Raw genomic sequence first — 22,744 nt, forward strand, 5'->3', positions numbered from 1 at the left:
TTCTTAGTGTAATAATATGACCTGCCACTGCACAAGTATTTGAGAAACAGAAACAGAATAAAAGAGTTGTGAAATTCATCGGTTTAATCCAAGATATAGTGCCTTGTAAAAGTATTCACCCCCCCTTCGACTTTGACATTTTGTTGTGTTACAGCATGGAATCATGATGTATTTAACTGATAATTTTTGCCACTCAGTAAACACAAAGTACTCTATAGGAACAAGTAATAGGTTTATTCCATGCTGAAAAAAAGAAGAAAGAAAACGTCGTGTTTTCTTTCTTCTTTTTTTCAGCATGGAATAAACCTATTACTTGTTCCTTTGCAGCCTACGCATGCTGACGCAGCTACCCACCTGAACTACTACTAAGTACTCTATAATGTAAAAGTTTTTAAAAATCCAGATATTTTACTAAATTAATCAAAAATAAAAAACAGAAAATAATTGAATGCATAAGTATTCACCCCCTTGCTTTGACACACCTAAATTACCTCTGAAGTAATCAACTCTCTTCTTCAAGGCAGTACACCAGTCAACGGAGGTAATTATAGGAAAAATGTATCTCAACTTGTTACTCAGAAATGGAAAAGTTAATAAATATAAATAAAGTATAAAAAGTAAATAAAACTGATAGGTGGTTAGCGTACTGGTGCACTTTGGCTGCTGTTGCATTACCCAGGTGGGGGCTACACATTGGTTGTGGTGAAGGGGAGTCCCCATTACCTGTAAAGCACTTTGAGTGGAGTGTCCAGAAAAGTGCTTATAACTGGTAAGGATTATTAAACAAATACTTTTCACCTAGTGACAACTAATCAAACATACATGTCCTCTTTAAAAAAGAGAAATAATATATTTTATTGTTTCCCAAACATTATTTTGCACCATTTTACAATTAGTCTGGACATTCAACATTTATTAAATTACATTATGCCCAATGTGTTGCTAAGAACAAAACTGTATATAAAAATATCAAAACTTTCACAAAACATTTTATGTAAAAATAATATTGACAACATAGCCTTATTCTCTTTTTAAAAAGGAAAATGGAATTATGTTAAGTTTTTATAATATTGGGGGTTTATGATTCATTAAATGTTACCTTCCGTTACTAAGAATTCAAAGGGGTAAATAACAAACAAAAAAAAGATACTTTTTCAGAATTCAATTATGCTTAACCTAAAAAATTTAACTGCTCAAGATTGCAAAGTAATTAAACGTTTCTGTCATTTTGAACTCTTTTCATGAACATATGCTCTTGTAAATAATAACATTTTTACATGCTTTATTTTATTTTACAAAACAGAACACACAGTGTGCATTGTCTAACTATGCTTACATTTCTTAATGATCACAGTATTAAAATCATGACAAGTCATAAACTTGAATCACCAAATTAAGATCAAATATGTGATGCTCCAGTCAGCTGAAAGTTTAGAGCACTTCAGTTAGTAGCACTAATAGTGAAAGAAAGATAATAAAAACAAGTGTGGGAAGGTGGCTGGTAATTCCACCTGAAGCCATGTACTCCCGATTCCAACCTTTAAACCATGGATTAAAGTATTTTCACATGTGTATTAGAGGAGAATGACTAGCGTGGATATTATTACAATGCACAGCTGATCTCTATTTTTTAAAGAATTAAAACAGCTGTAGAGCAGAAGGCAAGTTAGTGTTGAAACTCCAGCACATGCAATTGTGCGGTTTAAAATTAGTAGAAGATAACATAAAGAAAATCATTTTATTCTTAGAATATTTTATAAGAAATTTTATAAGAGATTTAATATTTTCTTTTTGGATTAGATATCCAACTAAGAAAAAAAGGTAGGGGAATTTCACCTTTTGTAGTTGGACAGTGGGAAGACAAGATCCCTCAAGTCAGGATATAGGAGCTGAAGCCCAGCTTGTCACACAAGATATGTCAGGGTTAGTGTTATTTCAGCAGATCTGCCACTAGAGGTCTAATAAAATTTGCACATGGGTGCAAATAGGTATGGCATATACTTATGCTGCACAGTGAAAGTAGGTGTTGGGTGTTTGTGAAGAGCAAGTCTTTATGTATATTTGTGATGACCAAAAAAAGATTGCTTACCTCATGAGCAACCTTAGTTAGGCTCAGGCCCTTTCACACATGGGCATGAAACTATTATATAGTTCAGTAAAACAGCAGAAACATATCCTGTTACTTAAAAAGCAAAGGACTACAGCATTTTGCTATAAATTGATATTGTCGCCCCAAAGGATATTAAGCTGGCATGGAACATTTTTTGTTAAGGTAAACAAACAACATTACTGAAATCATAAAATGAATTTAAGAGACTCTTTATGTAATCTGTTATTTGAGGTACTTATTTGTTTCATGATATCAGCAAATTTCAAACTTTGAATTATAAATGCAATTTTTTTTAAATAACTACAACATTAAAAACAAGATAGCGCTTACATTCACAAAAATATGCACATATTTTTTCAATCAAGTTAAAAATACACTTTCCCATTCTGATATTTAATTGAAATGATGTAATGTGCATGTAAAATACATTAATGACACTATTTCCCAAAGGGTATAGTTTTATTGGGGGGGCTCCAAGGAGGAGGTGGCTCATCTTGTAAAACAGCACGAACCTTTCTTTGCTTTCTTTCTCTTTTTTCTTGTCGTTCTTTCTTCTCCTGGAAGAAAAATAATGATGTGAAATGTTTATGTACACTTTTTGGGAAAGTTGCCACTTTTCACACTTCTCTGAAGCTACACACAAGTTATATAACCTCCCATCAGCTAGAAGACTGCAGAAACTCGGAAAACAGCTACAGGACTTATTCTTTTGTAGAATTTAGGCAGATGTATTGGCTGTAACCACTATAGCTGTTGGGATGACTAATGATCATGGACAACTGAACATTAGAATAAGCATTCTGTGACTGGTACTGTACTATGTACAGTACGTATGCATGCCCTTAAATAGTTAAATATATGTTTTGTGTCTTGACACTTATGGTAACACAAGAGATTGGCTGGGTCTGTACTTGCATTAAGAGACCTTCAGATTCAGAGACCTTGAAACAGACCTTTCTGAATAACTGTTTACAGAGAAGACATTAGGAGAAAATACATTTGTATTCCTCATTTTAATACTCTCAGGAAAGGCCTTTTGATAAGAATAAAGTTGATTCAAAACTTCACTGAGCTGCACTGTGCACCCTTCCACGTTTAAACAAGCCTAAATGAGGAAAAGAGGAACTCAAGAACAGAAAAGAGAAGAAAGCTGTGTCAAAAGAAATGTAAAGAATGTTGAAATCATGGTAGTTCAAAATGTTCTGAAGACATAAAAAACTGTGAAGCAGGACAGTGCTCTGGAAGAAATGCCTCCTGCAAACACAATTATACTCTGGAACTACTTGAAATGAACATTCTATGTGGACACCACCACAGGATGATGAACAGCACTTTCTGAACAGCAGGTGTATTGTAATGTGCATAAGAACATAGGAAAACCAAATGCAATTCCAACAATCTATCACATTTGGTCACCAGTTCTTCCTCTGGATTAATTCCAAAGCAGCAATAAATCATATTGTAACATGATGGGTGACATTCCAATATTCTCAGATCTTGTGCCTTGTAAAATAGAACATTTTTGGTACAGTGTGTCTATGCTAACATTTTGCCTTTTTGCCTATAAATATGAAAATGATGTCAAGATTAATACCTAATTATTTGGGAGAGATTTTTCATGCAAAAAAATAAATGGTATTTGATTTTGCACTCATCCTCACTGACAGTATTCTACACTGTTACTGAAATCATAGAAGGTGACCACCACAAATCTATATTTAAATACACTTTACATTATACAGTTTATCACGGTTTCTTTTTTAGAACTTGTACTTAAGTCACACTGCAGTACTTAGAATATTTTTTTCATTTATGTTCCTATTTTCTGGTGTACACTGACAATCATTCTTAAAATAGAACTTTCCATCCATCCATTTTTTAATCACTTCTTCCAATCCAGGGCACAGGGGGGCTGAAGCCTATTCCGGCAAGCAGCAGGCGCAAGGCTGAATACACCCTGGATGGGACACCAGTCTATCACAGGGCAGACCCACAGACATGCACATACTAACACCTAGGGCCACTTTTCTCAGAGGAAGAAAATATTTCAAACATCTAAATGTTATTCATGTGCTATTTTTATCTTATTATCATGTTATTAATAAGGGAATTACAAATACATAAAGACATAACATAATCCTTGGCGTATCTTTTACAACTCGGGTGTTACAATAACTGATTATCCCACTCTGTATTTTGTATTTTCTTAATGTATGTATGTATAGACATGTATTATGTATAGACAACAATTATATAGTTAAAATATAAAGTGTAGGACCTCTAAAACTCATACATTTAAATCTAACAGGCTGCTATAAAGTTTTATTTTTCAAAGGATGATAACAACAAACAAAAGTATACTCCTGAAATCTCTCACTTTCTTGTAGTTAATTGTATTGGTAATATTCTTATCACCCTTACTGTAATTTCACAAGGTTAATAAATATAATTGCACATACCAGCCATTTTTCATACGTTTCTAACGCCACCTTTTCTTTCTCTTCCTTTTCATATTTTTCTTCTTCTTTTTTAACTTTTTCTTGTTGTCTCTCCTTCTTGAGCTTCTTAAGGATAACTTCTTTTTTTGTCTCATTCCTAGGAATTACAAAAAGATACAGATTGTAAATGTGATGGAATAGATACTGTACAGGTAGCTCTTGATTTACTGAACATGTGTACATTTTTGTTTTTTAAGTACCACAAACATAAACTGTATATGTTCAGGTGGGTAGCTGCATCAGCATGCGTAGGCTGCAAAGGAACAAGTAATAGGTTTATTCCATGCTGAAAAAAAGAAGAAAGAGAACACAACGTTTCAGCCGTGGAGCCTTCTTCAGGTGTCACCTGAAGAAGGCTCCACGGCCGAAACGTTGTGTTCTCTTTCTTATAAACTGTATATACTGTTTCTTAATTCAAGACAAATTACTTTTTTACTCCGTTTGACACACTGGATCACAGGCAGCAATAGATAGCTTCTTGAGTGTCAGAGACCATCCACACTACACATACCCATTTGCACACTGGGATTGATCACTTGAATGGCAGGCTGCTGGGCAGTCTTTATTTTAATGTTCTTCAAGCCTCCAAGCATCTCCCATCATCTCATCCTTACTAAATACTGTCTACAAAATCTACAAAATGTCTTCATTGTTTTAGTCTGTGCAATAGCTTTATATAGTATAAAATTTCAAAATCAATAAAACCCTAAAATAGGCTACTGTGTGAAAAAATAAAGTTCAATGCAAAGAATTTGAAAAGGAAATATTGGTCATTTAAACATTGTGTTTTTCTCTTCTTTTCAGCATGGAATAAATCTTTACTTGTTCCTTTTCCAGCCTACGCATGCTGAGGTAGCTATCTACTTGAACTACATTGATAATTTAATGTCATTTTTCTAAAACAAATCAACTTTAACATTCAATAATGGATTAAATAAAAGTCTACAATTAATAATCAGATAAAACCCCAAAATAGGGAAAATATTTGTAGTTATAAATACAAGACTTTAATATAATTTTAAAGGCACACTTTGTGTAAAAGTATATGAAAAGATAGATACGCAGTCTAGATGTGTCTAAGGGCACTTGACTCGTGTATATTCCACACAATCACCACCTACTACTAACAGTAGTCTTCCATTCACATTTGGCTGAAAAATGACTTTTAGTACAACTACACTTCTTACATGAGTAACTGTAATTGATTTTATATGGCTGTATAACTCTAGGTGAGAGTGGACATGAAATGCATTCCCTGCTATTTACATGCATTTCTACAGGGAATTAGTTTTCAATTTATACTTTTTTGCATTACGTGGCATTTTTTCAGAATGCAACTCCCATGTAATAAACTGACAACTACCTGTAATTTAAAAATCTAAAACTCTCACATTAGTTCCATTTACGAGTATAACATACTGTATACGGAGCAGTGGCACTGTGGTTAAGGATCTGGGCTTGTGGCTGGAAGGTTACTGGTTCAAATCCTACAGCTGGCAGAGGAATCCTACTCCGTTGGGCCCCTGAGCAAGGCCCTTAACCCCAACTGCTCCAGGACTGCTATACAATGGCTGACTTAGTGCTCTGACCCCAAGCTTCTCTCCCTGTCTGTGTGTCTGTGTCTCATGGAGAGCAAGCTGGGGTATGTGAAAAAGGTGAATTCCTAATGCAAGAAATTGTAGATGGCTAATAAAGTGATCTTTTCTTTACTGCACCCATCTAACATATACTTCATGTTGATTCCCTCTTGTACGATTTGAAAGCAATACTATTTGAAATAAAACTGTCCTTTCCCATGTGACAAGGAATGTTTACCTTGATTACTTACACAAGTAAAGATTACTGAGACACTGGATTTGAACATAATGCTTTTTGTTCAATTATAGGATCTATTAAAAATATCTACATTATAGATATCACCTTAAGGCATACATTTACAAACAGTATAACTTGAGAAAAAAAAACATTTGAAAGTAAAGTTTCTTCCTGTTATTTTTTATTTAAAATTTTACTTCCCTATAAAACCAGCAATGTCTGATACTCTTTTTTAAGAGGTGGTATGTATAAGTTGTGAAATATTTTTTTCTGCTGTATTTTAATTATTTAGCATTTACTTACATAATTTTTGTACATTGCTCTGAATCAGGGATTCTGCAAAGCAAATAAATCATAATGACATAATCTCTTGAAGCAAGAGATTTTTTATGTCAAGAAATGGCTAGATAAGATCCTCAGAATAATTAGTTAGTAAAATCCAAATGGCCTCTTCTTAGGTACTGTAAGTTCCTAATGTTCTTGTATTTTATCTACAATTCGTCACATATCTACAAAGTAGCTATGATATGTCACATATCTACAGTTAGTTTTTTCACTTTCAGTTTTGTAAAGAAAGAAATGCAGCATATTTATGCTATTGTGTTTAGACCTTAACAAAAACTACAAAATAAGTATGCGAAGTGTACTGAAATGGTATGAATCATTGCATTGTAGCAAAGCCTTTTACAATTACATTTCAGTTTCTTTAGGAATTATCTTCATTCATTATCTTCTTTAGTAAGACATGGTATAGTAGGGAGCTGTTAAGTCACAACACAATACATCTTCATTTGCTATTACCATTTTGAAAATGTAGAGTTACAGTCTCTTTTCCTCTCTTCCTTCTCCTCCTCTTGTTTCTGCTTCAGTTTTTTTTCAGCTTGTTTCTGTTTCATAAATTTCTCTTTAAGATGTTCATCTTTTTCTTCCTTCCACTTCTCAAAAACCTAGAAAGAAAATAGAAACACATAACACTAATGAACTTTAATTAAATGCAAACATAATGTTAGAAATACAAGCACAAATGCTTAATGTTTATGAACCAGCATGGGTGTTTAATGCAGTATTGTCTGTGTGAAAAACTATAAAACTCAATACGAAAACATCAATATTGTAAAGAAAAGTTACTATGAATACTAAATACATACTTTAGAACTACCTACAAAGACACAAAATTGTTTTCTATAATGAAATTTTATGCCAAACAGTATGAAACTCTGCCAATACCATTTTGTAAAAAAGATTTTCGCTATTTTTTCATTATGTACAGAGCAGTGCTGAACCTCACGTAAGTTTTTGGGGATTTAGAATGACTGGACCTCCAGCTAAAATATAACCCAGACTGTTTTTGGCTCTCAATGAGCACCTTGATTTCTCAGGTCATTCAAGGTTCTAAAATTCAATTTATGTAGGTAAAATGCAGGCACAGTACACCACATATTTTTATTACTATGAATTCAAACTTTTTTTTTTGTAGGTCACCTTTAAAATAAAAATAAATATATTGTAATGAATACGCCCTGCGCATAACAGGGATGTTGGCTGCCCGGGCTGAGGAAGGTCTTCTTTAGCTCAGCCGTTAAGACCCCTATTGAGCGACGCCAGAGACCTGGGTTCGAGCCCATGCCGTGAGGGACAAACTGGGGTGGGAGCGGTGAGGGCACAAGCCCAAGAATCCGATTTCACTCCGTAGATACATTCAAATATTATTTTTCACAACAGGATAAAACAGAAAGCAGAGAAAAATCCTAATATATTTTGAATGTTGGTAGAGTATATGCACCACTAAAGCAGAAATAAAAGAAAGCAAAATCAAAGTTTGGGAGATCACATAACAGGCTCACTGGGATTAAAAGCCAAGCCTAGCATTCCTTTCCCTGGACTCTCTTTATTGCTGTCAATTTGTAGTTCTTTTCTATTTGCTTTTGCCTCTGGCTTTATCTGAAATAGCAGGGGCCAGAAAAAGATGGACTCCTCTTCCATTTGCTCACAAATTACAGAACTGAAAATCAAGTTGGCTTCCCTTGGGCATTCTTAACAGCTCATGTTTTTCTGAGGTTACTGCACTAAAATTTACTATAATGAGAAAATAATTTAATTTTTGCTTGGACATCATGGCCAATTTCTTATGTGTGCCACTTACTAGCTTTGAAACTTTGCAGTAAATGCTATGCAGATACGCAGGTATCTGCTTTTCAGTATCTCATGTAGATAAATGTCACATTTAGTATATTTTAATCTAAGTGATAGTTTGGGTATGCAGTCTCATTATAGAGATAGGAAGTATCTCTAATTACTTAGCTAGCCTTGCTCCTGCATAGGCAGCTGTGCTGAAGGAGCCTATATCTGTCTGAGCTAAAGAAAGAAGTTCAGGACATGACAAGCAGTAAGTCTCCTGGCATTAATGATATCCCTCCTGACTTTCTTGCCCTAATTAAGCGCTCTTTAGCTAGGCATAATACGTCAGGTCATCGAGAAAGGTTCTTTTCAAAGGGATATTAATATTGCACTACATCCATATTAAAAAGATAAAGATCCTGCTCTCTCCACAAGATATTGGTCCATCTTACTGATGTATTTAGATACCAGGCTATATGATAAGTTGCCATTACACCAGCTGGAGGTCTACATGACAAATCTAGTTCACTATGACCAGATGGGCTTTTCATTAAAGGGCATCTGGACTCTGATGAAGTTTGCCATCTTCTTCATATTTTACATACAAATACAGGCATTTGCTCCCTTGTTTAATTTTTCATTAGATGCAGAGAAGATGTTTGATCAGTTTGAGTGGGAATACCTATGGTTAGTTCTGCATGACATGGTCTTGGGATCAGGTTACATGAATATGATAAAAAAAATACATGGTAGCTCTTAACTGTAATGAAATTAATACACAACAAATGTTCTCAATTCACTATTCCTAGAGGCATTCATCATCAGGAATGTTCTCAATTCACTATTCCTAGAGGCATTCATCATCAGGAATGCCAACTTTAACCTTTGTTCATACTGGTTTTGGAACCTCTAGTTCTACCTATTCATCAATTTAATGTTTCACATGCTATTGCTGTTAATAATGCTCAGTTTTGTATTTTGCTTTATGCAGATAGCACAGAGCTATATTTATGTCTCTCAGTCCTTGCATCATCTGCTAACTATTGTCAATAATTTTGGGGGCTTTATCATGATATAAAACAAATTGGTCCAAATCTGCATTACGTCTAAACCCTGCAGTGGATAAAGCCAGCCTACCTTCAACTGTGCCATTGATCACTTGAGAATACCTTGATATTGAGATTTGTTCTTCTTACAGACCTTTAGAACACACAATTGTATAACATTTTCAAAGGCTAAACACTACTGTGAACAGATGGACACATTTTCCCAATCTCCGGTCTCCATTATGATGAATGAATGTGTTCTATGTTTATCTTCTTTTCCTACTTGGGATATTACAACAGATTGAATTTTGAAATTTATATGGAAAGGGAAGCAACCACATATTAAATTCGCCTCTCTGCTAGTGACAGATTTCAAGGAGGCCTGCTTTTACCACTGTGCCCTTGATTTGTGTCCACTGATTGATTATACCCTGATATTCCTCTTATCTGGATATCCACTAAAAAGCTAGAAACAAATTTATAATCTAGCAGAAAGATGATGGTCTTTGTTCATTTCAGCATTTGCAATCACAATAGGATTACTTACAGGCTCTTCTTTATGTATTTACTGTACATCTCTGTCCTGCAAAGCGTACCTATGGTGTCCTTTGGTGTACAAAGTTCTATACACTAAATTAATAATATGTTTGACATTAAGGCAAAAGCAGAGGGATTAGCTTCCTATATTTTTATAACAGGCTTCATATAAGCCTTAGAAATAGATAATTAAATGTCACAGGTGAAGACATACTCCACGATAATATTTGGGATAATATATATTCTGTGTCCAGAAATACAAACTATTGAATCTCCTTAAATTTCTTCCAGAGTGTATAAACTCCCTTGTGACTGGTATCATAAGTATCATTTTGGTCAATGATGGTATCTATGTACTTGTTTTGGGAGTATCCAGAAGTGGTTAGTCTTGTAAAAAGGTCCCTTCTTGTTTTCCCTTATTCTAAATTGAGATTTCCCCTGTTCGTACTTGGTACCCTCAGATGATGAGGGTTCTACTCTAGGCCTCTCGCTGTGACAGAAACGTATCTGGATGGCTAGTCGCTATCGCTAAAATGGAGCTGGTGCTGCGTTTGGAGCCTCTGCATTCCCTCTCTTGCAGCACTGGATCCTGGACTACCTTGGTACAAGTTATATTACTTCGGTCTACTTAAATCCATGGTGCTGGTTCCATCGTTTAATCACAAAAAAATGAAAACAGGAAAGATTAATTTCATTACTGCCTTCTTTGCTATTTCCTTTCGCTCCACTTTCTCTTCGTTTGCTTTTTGTTTTTTCATGTCCTCTTCTTGTTTTTTCTTTACTTTAGCTTTAATATCTTCTGTTTTCTTTTCTTTCCAAGCTTCAAAGGAGGTCTTTGCCTCCTCCTTTTTGTTCAGTTCTTCCTATAAAAAAGATGATATCAGATTTTTTTAAAAAATCTATATCTTTTACAAACAGATCGGAAACCTAATGAACCAGAGAACACAAGTGGAAAAATACTGGAAGTACATTTGATAATGAGAGTAGAATGCATGACTTTATGCACTATATGCAAAGAGCTGTGGAGAAATGGCTGGAGAATTCTGGATCTATTAACTACTAATCTTATTTTACCATCAACTCATCAGGCACAAGGAGATGTATTCTTTCAAAGACCCTTCAAATGATAAAAAAAAACACAATTGCTAAGCAAAAGTACCAACATATTCCCTTTATTTTGTATTAAGTTTGTTCTTATATTTTAACTTTCTATTCAACAAGCGTAAATCCACAAAGCCTTTACACTACTACTTCAATATTTAATACTTTTATAGTACTTTGTAAATTATACTGTTACAGCTATAGGTGACTAGGAAGTATCTCTAAAAATCTAGATGAAGTCGGAAAACCGGGCAGTGTAAACATTTCTAGCTGGGAAGCAAATGGGATGTTTTCTGAGATGTAGGGTGTCCAGATTCTGTAATCGAAGCAATCAAAAAGTTTATCTTGGTTTACTTCAGTTAATTAAATTCTGGGCAAATTATTAAGTGTCAATCAACAGTCCAGAAAGACACCATATAAAATCAAATCAAGACAGAGGAAAGTGGGAGAGAGACCACAACAAAGAGAGGAGACAGGAAGAGAGAGACCTTGAAAAAATAACCTAAACCTCAATGGTGTTCCTGCTCCCTCTGCTGGCATTCCATTTTATTTTTGGGACTGAAATTATTAAAGGTCTTAATGATAACATAAACATGAAGCACATTCAGATGAACTCTCACCAGATAATACACTGGGTAAAAGTATTTCCACATCATCCAAAAATTAATATGTTCCAAAGAAGTTTCCATACCTCCTTTTTCTTCTCTTCCTTATGCTTTTCCTCCAGTTTCTTAGTTTTTAGAGTTTCTTGTAAAATTTGTTTTTTCTTTTTTAGCCAGTCCTGTAAAGAATGTTTTTTCAAAATGTTGATTAATAACTACATTACTTGACTTTTTGTCAGTAAAGTAATTTGTTTGAATTCTGTACATGCAAATGACATGGTGACTCCAGGAGATTAGAAAAGTCGGTAATTTATGTTATTACCTTTATTTATTTTGGGGCCTCCGTAAATATATGCCCATTGTTTGACAAAGAATACAACCAAATTCTTGTTAGTTTTAAATGCAACAAAAATCTAAATCTGATGAAAATCTATTATTTTTTCAAAAAATGTATCTTAGCAAACACATCTCTCAATATTTGATCAGCTGTACTAGTTTTATCCACATATTTAAAGATTACTTAGTTAAACAGAGGCTGTAATATTTATATAGGAGCGTAGATAATAATTCCGTGTACAACATTTTTAGCAAGCTATTCAATAATAATACAACTATAATTGTCACAGCAACCTAAAGCCTATAAAAATCTGAATTACATCAATTATTTTTTTCAAGAATGAAAAACTTGATTTAGATTTTTATAGCTTGAATAAAGAAATAAACTTTGGAATAAGGAAATCAGATTTTTAATAAACAAAAATACATTTTAAGTGAAGAAATCAACATTCCTACTTGGTAAATTATAGCCCGGAGAGAGTCAGCTGCTTCAGTGTGAATCTCCTTTTGAGAAGTGCATTGGTCTAAAACTTTTAATGTCCCCAAGTAACGAGATTCAGTTGTGTATGAACAAAATTTTTGTTGCTTTTTGCTCTGTGAACAAGAACTTAAAGACCTGAAATTAGATGCAATTTAAAACATAAAATGCGTAAAATAAACATGCAAATAACAATTGTCACTAAAATTAAAGTTAATCTAATGAATTAAATAAATATTATGTACATTTATTGGGATGTCCACTTTACTATACAAAGAGCAAGACTGTTTAACTTTTTAACATCAAGTGACTTGAACAGAATCTTTCTAGATATTTGGTGTTTCAAAGACAAAATATATTAGATATTTTCAATACTCCTTATTCAATCCTACTTAATACAAAATTATAATTTCACCTCTCTGAGTATACAGTTTTCAGAGTAATTCAATTCTCTTTAGTTCATATAAGACAAAATGGAATTGTCTTGACCAAAAGCTTTACGGGCTGGCTAAGAAAATATAATTTCCTATATTGTGATAGGAGACAACCTTTCCTGACCTTGAATGGCAAAACTAAGTTCTTTTGAAATGGGTAATGAAAAAATGATTCTATCAGAGATCATACAAAAGTGACCTGATATCAGATGATTTTTCATCAGCTTGACTTGCTCTATCCATATCACCATTTGGCTCATCCTCAGCTTCTCCCTAGTCAGTAAAAACATATTACCACATTATTTAATTAATTTATACCACAAGGCTAAAAGTCTAGAAGTAAGAAACAATATGTAAAGAGAGTGGGCATGAGGAAAATACTGCACATGCTCCATTCCAGTTCTAGTCATACCAATAGTTTGAAATAGTGGAATTACAATTGCTTACGCTGCAGAAAATATATGATAGATACTGCAAATTAAACGTAGGCACAACATCTTGGTGTGTTCTCTTATTTATAAGAAATCACTGCAATTGTTGATGGATTGTATGTTGTCTAATTTATCATACTGTAGTTAAAAATTAAATATTTATACTGGACAGATTTCAGCTCAATTAAATTTAAAGATGCACACATACAAAACGTACATCTGTAATTACTTTTAAATGGAAAGTTGATGTAAATCTGGATTAAGAAGACGGGAGTGTAGAGTACTATGAAAAGCTGTGATTATGAAGTTAAAATAGGTACATAATTAAAAATATCTGTGCCCTTACAGCAACAGATTCAGTGGTTTCAAGCAAAATATTTAACATTTCACACATTTTTGTCTTCAAGGAAATGACTGGATAGGTCAAATAATAAGTATTAATAATTTGAAGCCTAAAAACATGATGTCTGTAATTTAAAGAAGTTACTATGAAAGGACATATTTTACTAGTTATTATGGCAATTCATAGACCTTTGCTCTATTAACAAAATAAAATATAATCAAGCACTGCAAAAAAAAAATCATACACACATGAAAATATAATACTTAATTTATAAAAATATACTAATTTAGTATAATAGTTATTAAGATGCAGTGGGTCTTATCTTTAGAACCAATTTAAGCCACATTCACTTCAGTCAAGTACTTTTTGGATAAACCTGACTACAATTATTGACCAAACTTTAGCTAACACCCACAGGACCAAAAATACCAATATTGCTAATGAAAAACTTGCCATTTTCCTAGTGTGGTGCCATGTAATGCCTCTCTCAATTTCTGATCAATGATTTTTTTTACCTTCCTCAGACTGGGTCTTTGGGACGAAGCATGCAGTCTTGTGACTTCCTTTCCTCTAGATAATTCCACAGATTTAACACTCTCCTCTGGTCTCCATTCCTTCTGCTTTGTAGGAGTAAATAATTTTTGGACATCTTCTTCATTGTTATCTTCTATACGACTCCACTCTAAACAGACACAAATTAGAAATACTCCAACTCTAAAAACAATAAGAGCCAAAATAAAGTGAGGAAATTTACACAAAAGAAAAATAATCCTTCTAACTTAGTCTTTGGGTTACCATACCTCTGGTGAAAGAACCCTGTCTTGATTTGTCAGAAAGCTGCCCATCACCTGAAGAGGAAGGACATCTGCTAAATCTTGATGATATGGAAGGATACGTTTCAGGTTTCTAGAACACAAGCAAACCAGGAACAAAAAGGTCGCACTTTAAAAGAACTTAAATTCCTTAAATAGTTTCAGGCATTAGGAGAGAAGAAAACAAATGGAAAATTGATTTTTCTATAAAAAAATTTTAAACCAGAAACATAAAGAAAATCACATGGCACATGTATTTCTGATAGCATCAGTTTTCCAGTTCTACTGCTACCCAGAAACTGGCACTGTTGCATTTAAAATATTGTTGTCATTCACTTCTGAAGTATTCGCATTATGTGTGCTATTTAATTGCTTTATTTGTAAATCACTTCAATTAGCATTTCCGCGATCAATATATGAGAATCTCTGAACTTCGGATTTTGACATGATCCCCAAACATAAAGGTATGAGTGGGAAACAATCAAGACCGTTGATCAAAGCTCTTGAAATAAAATAAGATTCCTTAATGATTGGTGACAGCTTTTGATCCACCCGACACAGTTTCGCGATACAACTTCTGTGCATTGCACCGCACCACCCAGGACCCTCAGAGTTTCTGAAAAAAAACATTTCAGATAGAACTACCAAACCACCCGTTCTAAACTTGACTTGTGCCCCAAAACCAAGCACTGAGCTAAAAAAGTGTCTAAATACTGTGTGAATGCTAACCCTAACCCTACCTGGGGTGTCAAATGAGCATTTCCGCGATCAATAGCCTCTCTGGACTTCGGATTTTGACATGTTCCCCAAACATAAAGGTATGAGTGGGAAACAATCAAGACTGCTGATGAAAGCTCTTGATATTAAATGAGACTCAATAAAGCTTGGTGACAGATTTTGATCCCATCGATTCAGTTTTGAGAAACAACTACCACACGGTGAAATGCGTCACCCAGGACCCTCAGAGTTTCTGAAAAAAAAAATGTCAGATAGAACTACCAAACCACCCGTTGTGCCCCAAAATCAAGCACTGAGCTCAGAAAGTATCTAAATAGTGTGTGAATGCTCATTTGACACCCCTGAAAATTAAAAATCATAGGACGAAAGAAAAACTAAACAGAAAGGACTACAAAGAAAGCTAGGTAAGGAAGAAAGGAGAAATCTTATGTGGAAATATAACAATTCTTCTTTGTATGACATAAGGGCCATATAAACACAAAGAGCAGTTACTAAAGTCTGCAATCGCCTCAGACATCAAAACCTTTGAAAAAAAGATATGGCTTATAGAACACAGAAAAGAACAACTGGGAAAATGTCTGTTTAGTTATTATAAAATATAAGCATCAATTTTAAGATTTAGTGCATAGACTAAGTGAAATGATTTTGTAGTTGTGATACATTTTGTTTGTTGGTACACTACATTTAATTGTGTTAAAGTGTATATACTTCTCAAAACTCAATAGTGTTAAAGTACTATATTTGAATGGTTTTATATTTGCCCTCCTACTTCTCTATAATCAATCATTCATGCTTATAAAATGTATATTGCAGTATATGTATTTATTGTAGAAATTATACAGTGTGGATAAATGGTGTACAGTGTACATAAATCTATCAGAGGAGGAAAGCACATGTATATTTTTTAGTATGGGCTAACTTTCTTACACAAGTATTTTAATGTTTATTGTATTGTGCTTCTCCAAATTTGTTTAACCCCTAGGTATACATCTTCTGAATCTGGAAAAATATAAAAAGCAAATGTACATTTTATTTCATTATGCAATGGACACATATAATTGATCTGATAGTTATATTGTATGATATGCATTTTTAAGTTGGATTCAAAGTTAGCAAAACTTCACGAACTGACAAATACTAAGTTTTGATTTTGTTCCAAAAGTACAATTTAATAAAAAAATATTTCTCAACAGGGGAAATTTGGGAATTATTCTGTCATCCAACCATTGGGATAAAATTTGCTTGAGAAAACCAATTCATTCCTTTTGCCATGTCTTTTGCCTTTTGCCATGATTTAGTTCAAGAAGAACATGTTGAATTCAATGTCACTCAAGGAACAAAGTTGACTATTACCAGCCTAAAATATTTCTCTCAGGTCAATATTAATATACCCATTAATAAAAAATATGCTAGATTAAAAAGGCAAAAGGCCAAAAAAAGGCAAAAGGCCAAAACTGTTCATATTTATCAGATCTCACACAAATTGACAATAACTGCACAGCCAGCAGCAAAATAAGGCACCTGAGGACTGGAGCTCCTGGAGTTTTGTTTTCCTTCAGATGATGATGCTCTGCTGGTCATTTCAGCAGATAAGGGTATGGAGACTGATGACGTAGGTGGCCTGCTTGGTGATCTCTCACTTCCACCTACACTGTCTTCTTCAGTATTACTGCTGCCTCTGTGACTTCTCTGCCTTGGCCGAGGTTTAGGAATTTCATCATCAAGGAGACTACCTATAAAACGAACACCAAGAAATAGTCATTGAACTGTGAATTAATAACCGATCAATAAATGTTTGGTTATTAAAAAAACAAACAAAATGTCAGAAACAAAACAAAATGTTTTACCAGCAAGAAAGAACAATAGCTTTGCTTAGTCTGCAGTTATAATTTTTAACTTGCTATATTTACCCAGCACTTTCATTTATACTGTAATACCTCTTCAACAATGCACTGAAATAGCCATAGAATAAAACAAAATAACTATACACTCCTTTTTCCAACACTTCATGGAAACATTCAAGCATAATATTTTCTGTGGACACCACTTTGCTGAATAAAATAAAGACAAAGGTTTAAAGGTAAATTATCATTATTTAGTTAGTTTTCTTTTTAATATGAAATTCATTAAAACTTTGCCAGACATCACATTCTAAAATAAAAAAATATATAATATTTCGCTTTAGGCGTTCTTTTGGCCAGTTTTCACATTATTTCTTCCATCTCTGAAATGACACAAATGACACATTTAAAAAAGCCAGCCCGAATTTTCTCATTCAAAATTATTCAAAACTAATTTACCACATTTAATTTGCAGTTAATTTTAAAAATCCCCATCCATTTTCACACATATACAGCACTGAGATACCTAACTGCATGTGAAAAATGTAAATCCTTTTTATTTCTATTTCGTTTTATGATATTGTAAGCCGCAATGGATTTTGTTACAGTGCCACTATGTGTACCACACATGAAAAAATATCCAAAATATTGCTCACTACAAGTGACTGAATGATGTTGGCACAAAGGTGTAAAAGTATGCAACAACAAAGCATGAGGTACAATGAGTTACAACTTTATTATGCCTAAAAATTTTCTTTAAACAGTGGGCCAAACATTACAGCTGTGAAGTTCCTAGTAAGATTCTTTAGAGTGCACTGTTCCAGTGCATGGAAACCCCGAAGTTTTTAACTGTTCTTAAAAAAATGGCAAAAGATCTTACACTTAACACTAAAAGGGGCTAAGCTTTTGAAAACGTCCAGTACTTTACTACAGTACCTGAGGAAGGTGTGTGTTTCAGATTGCTTTCTCTGAGTTGTGGGGTAGGTTTTTCTTCATTTTCTCTGGTCAAATTTGCAGTCATTCCTGATGGCTGTGACAGAGTAGATTCCTTGTGACTTCTTTCTGTTGGCACCAATGTTTTAGACTCTTGACAAGTAGTTTCTGTTTGACGAGATGGTGAGGACTCAGGACGGCCACACTCTTCCTCTCTTTTAACTCCTGCCCCATTTTTTACTTCAATGTCCGAATCCTCTTCTTTTGTGAGGAAACTTTTTCTTCTTGTTTTCAAAAATGACACTCTCTTGGGCCTCACATTTTCTTCTTCATCATCTGAGAGCTTAAAATCATTGATTTTATGTTTCTTTTTTCCTATTTTGGACCTTTCACTCTTTGTTTTTTTGGACTTAAGCAATTCTTTAAAGATATCTGAAAAGGAGTAGTCAGTTATAGTTTAGGATAAAAAATAAATCACAGTATGAGCTGTTCAAAAATGCTTAAAACTTTTTTAAATTGTTTTTAAAAAGTAATACACAAAAAAATGGGCTTGAATGTCAAACCATGAAGTGAAACTATTCAAAGACATAAATTGTTTGAAGTATAAATATTTCCAACGGAAACAAAAAGTGTAGAAGACAGTATCAGGAAAAATCATCTGGGAGTTCTGAGCCATCATCGATCTCAGAACAAAAAGCTTCTGGTCAATTAACCAAAAAATAAAGGTGTAATGGTATTTATGGTTTTATGGCATGCAGATTTCTAAACTATATAAAAAGATTGATCAAAATCAATACTATCAATTGATATTGATATCAATTGAAATCAATAATAAAGATAAGAAAGAAAACACAACGTTTCGGGCAACATTGTGCTTATTTATAATTTTTAAAGTTATACAATTTTTCAGAATTTTTATCATGCTGTAAAATGTTCCCTGGAAAATAGGACAACACATTTTTTAGATAATTTTTAAACATCTTTACAGTGACTGACAGAAAAGAAAATTATTAATTTATTATTAATTATTAACTTTTAAATTCTTTTTTTGATGTTGCAAAGTCAATCCTACAATATACAAAATGGAGATCATTAAAAGGGTATACACTTTTTTAGCTTGGTTCACAAAATAAAAACTGTATTGCTTTTATAGTCAAACAACATGTATTAAAATGTGCCTAATACATGTTGTTTGACAACATGCATTAGTTATGTTTGACATGTAGTGGAAGAATGCATTTGAAACACATGGTTTTAGGTTTTTTGCCATTAAAGACAATAGACCAGAAAGAATATTTACACTGTCTTAAATTTCCAATCATTGATAATCTGCAAACTAAACTATCATAAAGAGTATGTAGTTTTTGAAAATGTTCAGGCATTTATCTTCTAAAAACACTGTAATAAATCTAATCCTATCCCTTGATACTAAATGGTCAAAATACATGACTATGAGGTCTATAAGCTTGATAAGAAGCTTTAATTACCATCATCATCAGCATCATCTTCAAAGTCATCTGAGTAATTATTCATATATTCAGAATTATACTTTGCTGTTCTTGCAGAAATAGCTGCTTGCAACTCATCCTGAAATCAAAGACATGGTTTTCTTATAAATGCATTGTTATCTAGCGCAGGCAAGACAGAATATTTAAATAAACACATGCCTGGCATACTTAGTAACCAATGTTGTATTTGAAAAACAAATCAATGTAGTAAAAGCTTGATCTAAGAATTTTAATGTAGGCTAGCATTGTGGTTACACTTGACAATGGCAACACATGGATTACCAGTTAAACAATCTACATACTGCACTGTGTATCTTTTTTTCACTAAGGTGCTATATTACTGAAATTTTAAATGTACAGCAACTGAAGCAATGAAGAACACTTACAATTATAGTACACTTTATAAACTAGAATTGAATTATTTACAGAGGTTGGTCTAGCTTCATACCTGGAAGGTTGTTCTTTTTGAAACTTTGGGACTTTTAGAATATGCTAACGTTGTGCTGAAATGATCTTCAGACATTTCTGTGAGGGGGGAGAAAAAAGTGAAGCGGGCACATAAATACAAAAAAAAATACAAGGACAAAACGCTGTAAAGCCAAGGTACAATTTCTGGATTTATCAGACAGCGTGATACTAACATTACACCTCACGTAGGAAAAGAAGAACGCCAAACACCGATTAATTACAGTACATCTTTAAGATTTTACTTCCTGGAATTGTATAAAAATATATTCTATCTAATCAAAGCGCACTTAATGTGGATACTACTAACCTTACACAAACCACGGAGATACTAATGGCTGTTGTATATTAAAATCTATGAAATATCTATCGGATCAATTTCAAGTACACCATTTAGAAAAGAATCAGAATATATTTAACTACTTATTATTTAGCCTGGTATAATGTAACTTTAAGAACATACATTAACATTATGTATGTGCCTAATGTTTCTTTACTCATACTTACCAGATTTGCGCTCAAGGTATATTATTATTCAAAAATGAAATTTACATTTTTCCGCAAAACGAATAAAAAGTTTAGCAAATTAAAAAAGTTGTAATTCATCTGGTTAGAGATGTAACATTGCACAATATGCAGCAATATGAGACGGTCTGTTTCTAGGAGACAGAAAACAACGGAAATTGTCATGAATCTGAAAGTCATTTCCGGGATCTACAGCGTATTTCTTCCCCGGTTTCCAACAATTCTATTATTTGTTGGTATTGGAAGCAAGAGATATTTTTCAGTATTCTAAATATTTATGACAAAACACAATAAGACATGACAAAGACCTATAGTACTAATTTTTCCGGATTATTTCTGACACATCAGGAAAATAAGTAATTCATTAAAAAACACGATGCCATTAATACTACACTCACATAGATTTACACGTTTTACCTGTAACATCCTTATTATCGCTGTTAACTACACTTATAGCCAAAATGGATTTGAATTTAGTCTTTCATAATATGTAATTTTCCTTCATCAGAATGTACAGCTACGTCTCTGAAAAACATCCTTGCGCGGATCTGATAACAGAACGCGTTTAGTGCAGATGTAAGTACAAAATATCTAATATTTCTGCAGTGGGAATTCATCATTTATAAAACCTAGTATTTTGATCATTTAAAACGCAATATAACTAAAAAGGAAAGGGGTTTATTCCATGCTGACAAGAAAAAAGATAACGTTTCGTCTGTGGAACCTTCTTCAGGTGTCCACAGCCGAAAAGCGGTGTCGCTTTTCTTTTCAGCATGGACCTTTGCCTGTTCCTTTGTAGCCTTCGCATGCATTACTAATTTAAAAAAAAAAGAAAACGTACAGAATGCAAAAAAAGTCACATGGTAAACTACTGTGCACAGGGCAGAACGTCATGTGCATTATGTCAAGTGAGTACATTTGGAATCATGTTTTTTATTAGCTATAAAACTAAATATATTGTAACGAATTCGGGTTCGGCGAGGAATGGAGCAGGCATGGGACTCAGGGAATGGTTTTATTAACATTTATTAACTCGAACCGGGGAAAGGTACACACACACAGGGACAGGGGTTACAGCGCTGCACCTACACTAACACACACACACGAAGAGAAGAGGCTGTCTCTCAGCTTCTGCCTCACTATATACAGTCCCGTAGTCCCGTCCTGCGTGGCGCTAAAATATTAACAGTCATGAAAGAATCCCTTCTAACGGATGTTTTAGAGTAACTTGATGCAGGCTTAATAAAATGGTGAAATCCTTTATCCCATACTAAAATTATTCCATAAGTGAGTTCACAATAAAGGAGTAATGTTTTATGAGCAAGTACAATCAGTTAGATTATGTGCTAAAATAAAGGGGTAATGTGTAATTATAGAGGGTTAGTGTAATTGTCTGGGAAGTAAATTTGAAGTTTCTGGTGTAGTTGTGTGGATTCCTGTAGGAGTGGTGTGAAATGATTTGTACTTTGCATTTTTTGTAAGTTTCTCTGTGTGTATAACATACAGTAACTGCTTTGATACTAGATACATTTCTGAGAAATCAGAAATAAAATATTATTGTATCATCATCATATTTTAAATACAAAGTACTTCAATACCTGAGCATTTCTGTTTTGTCCACAGTTCCATATTTTGGATGTACAGTATTTGGCAGATAATATCACAGATAGTGACCCATCAGTGAGGGATAATGTTAGCTTTTGTAGCCACCTAGCAATTTTAGGGTAGGGACCCTTTTCTCCCACAACAGATTCTTTTTATCTCCCAGAACCAACAGTGCACCCAGAGACCTGACAAGACAGTCAGGTTTTCATTTCATTTTATTAAAGTCTCTCAATATACACTTCACACAAAAGTGTCCTAATATCACAACAATTTCTATAACTGTCCACTGGACACACAGAATTGCATGAGAAAAATTATTCACAAGGACACACACTCACAAACCAGCACAAGAACCCCATGGATCCCAGTTACCAAAACCAATGTCCGAAAGGAAAAAGTGCAGCATCTCTGTTCTGTAAAACCAGCTTCACTCAGTGACCTGGTGTGCCCCCTTCGACTACAGTGAAG

General features: G+C 33.7%; 1 protein-coding gene across 1 annotated transcript; it reads right to left on the reverse strand.

The window, feature by feature from the left end:
* Positions 1-2,440: 2,440 nt before the first annotated feature.
* Positions 2,441-20,808, reverse strand: map9 (microtubule-associated protein 9). Its single transcript, XM_088910603.1, has 14 exons — positions 20,654-20,808; positions 20,130-20,206; positions 19,661-19,760; positions 18,177-18,605; positions 16,921-17,132; positions 14,650-14,755; positions 14,365-14,531; positions 13,275-13,348; positions 12,620-12,779; positions 11,917-12,006; positions 10,823-10,987; positions 7,225-7,370; positions 4,570-4,705; positions 2,441-2,667 (listed from the first exon to the last, which is right to left on the reverse strand). Exons 2-14 carry the CDS (start codon positions 20,202-20,204, stop codon positions 2,548-2,550), a joined length of 1,980 nt encoding a protein of 659 aa, XP_088766729.1. The 5' UTR covers positions 20,205-20,206; positions 20,654-20,808; the 3' UTR covers positions 2,441-2,547.
* Between the last annotated feature and the right edge of the window lie 1,936 nt (positions 20,809-22,744).

Source organism: Atractosteus spatula, chromosome 1 (genome assembly GCF_055471065.1).
Source record: "Atractosteus spatula isolate fAtrSpa1 chromosome 1, fAtrSpa1.hap1, whole genome shotgun sequence".
Taxonomy (NCBI): Eukaryota; Metazoa; Chordata; class Actinopteri; order Semionotiformes; family Lepisosteidae; genus Atractosteus; species Atractosteus spatula.

Coding starts and splice junctions, on each gene's coding strand:
- map9 (XM_088910603.1), bottom strand. CDS start 20,204: ATGTCTGAAGATCATTTCAGCACAACGTTAGCATATTCTAAAAGTCCC. Junction 7,371..10,822: donor AGGAAATAGCAAAGAAGGCA/GTAATGAAATTA, acceptor TTTTCTTTCTAG/GTTTTTGAGAAGTGGAAGGA. Junction 2,668..4,569: donor AAACGTATGAAAAATGGCTG/GTATGTGCAATT, acceptor TTTTTCTTCCAG/GAGAAGAAAGAACGACAAGA.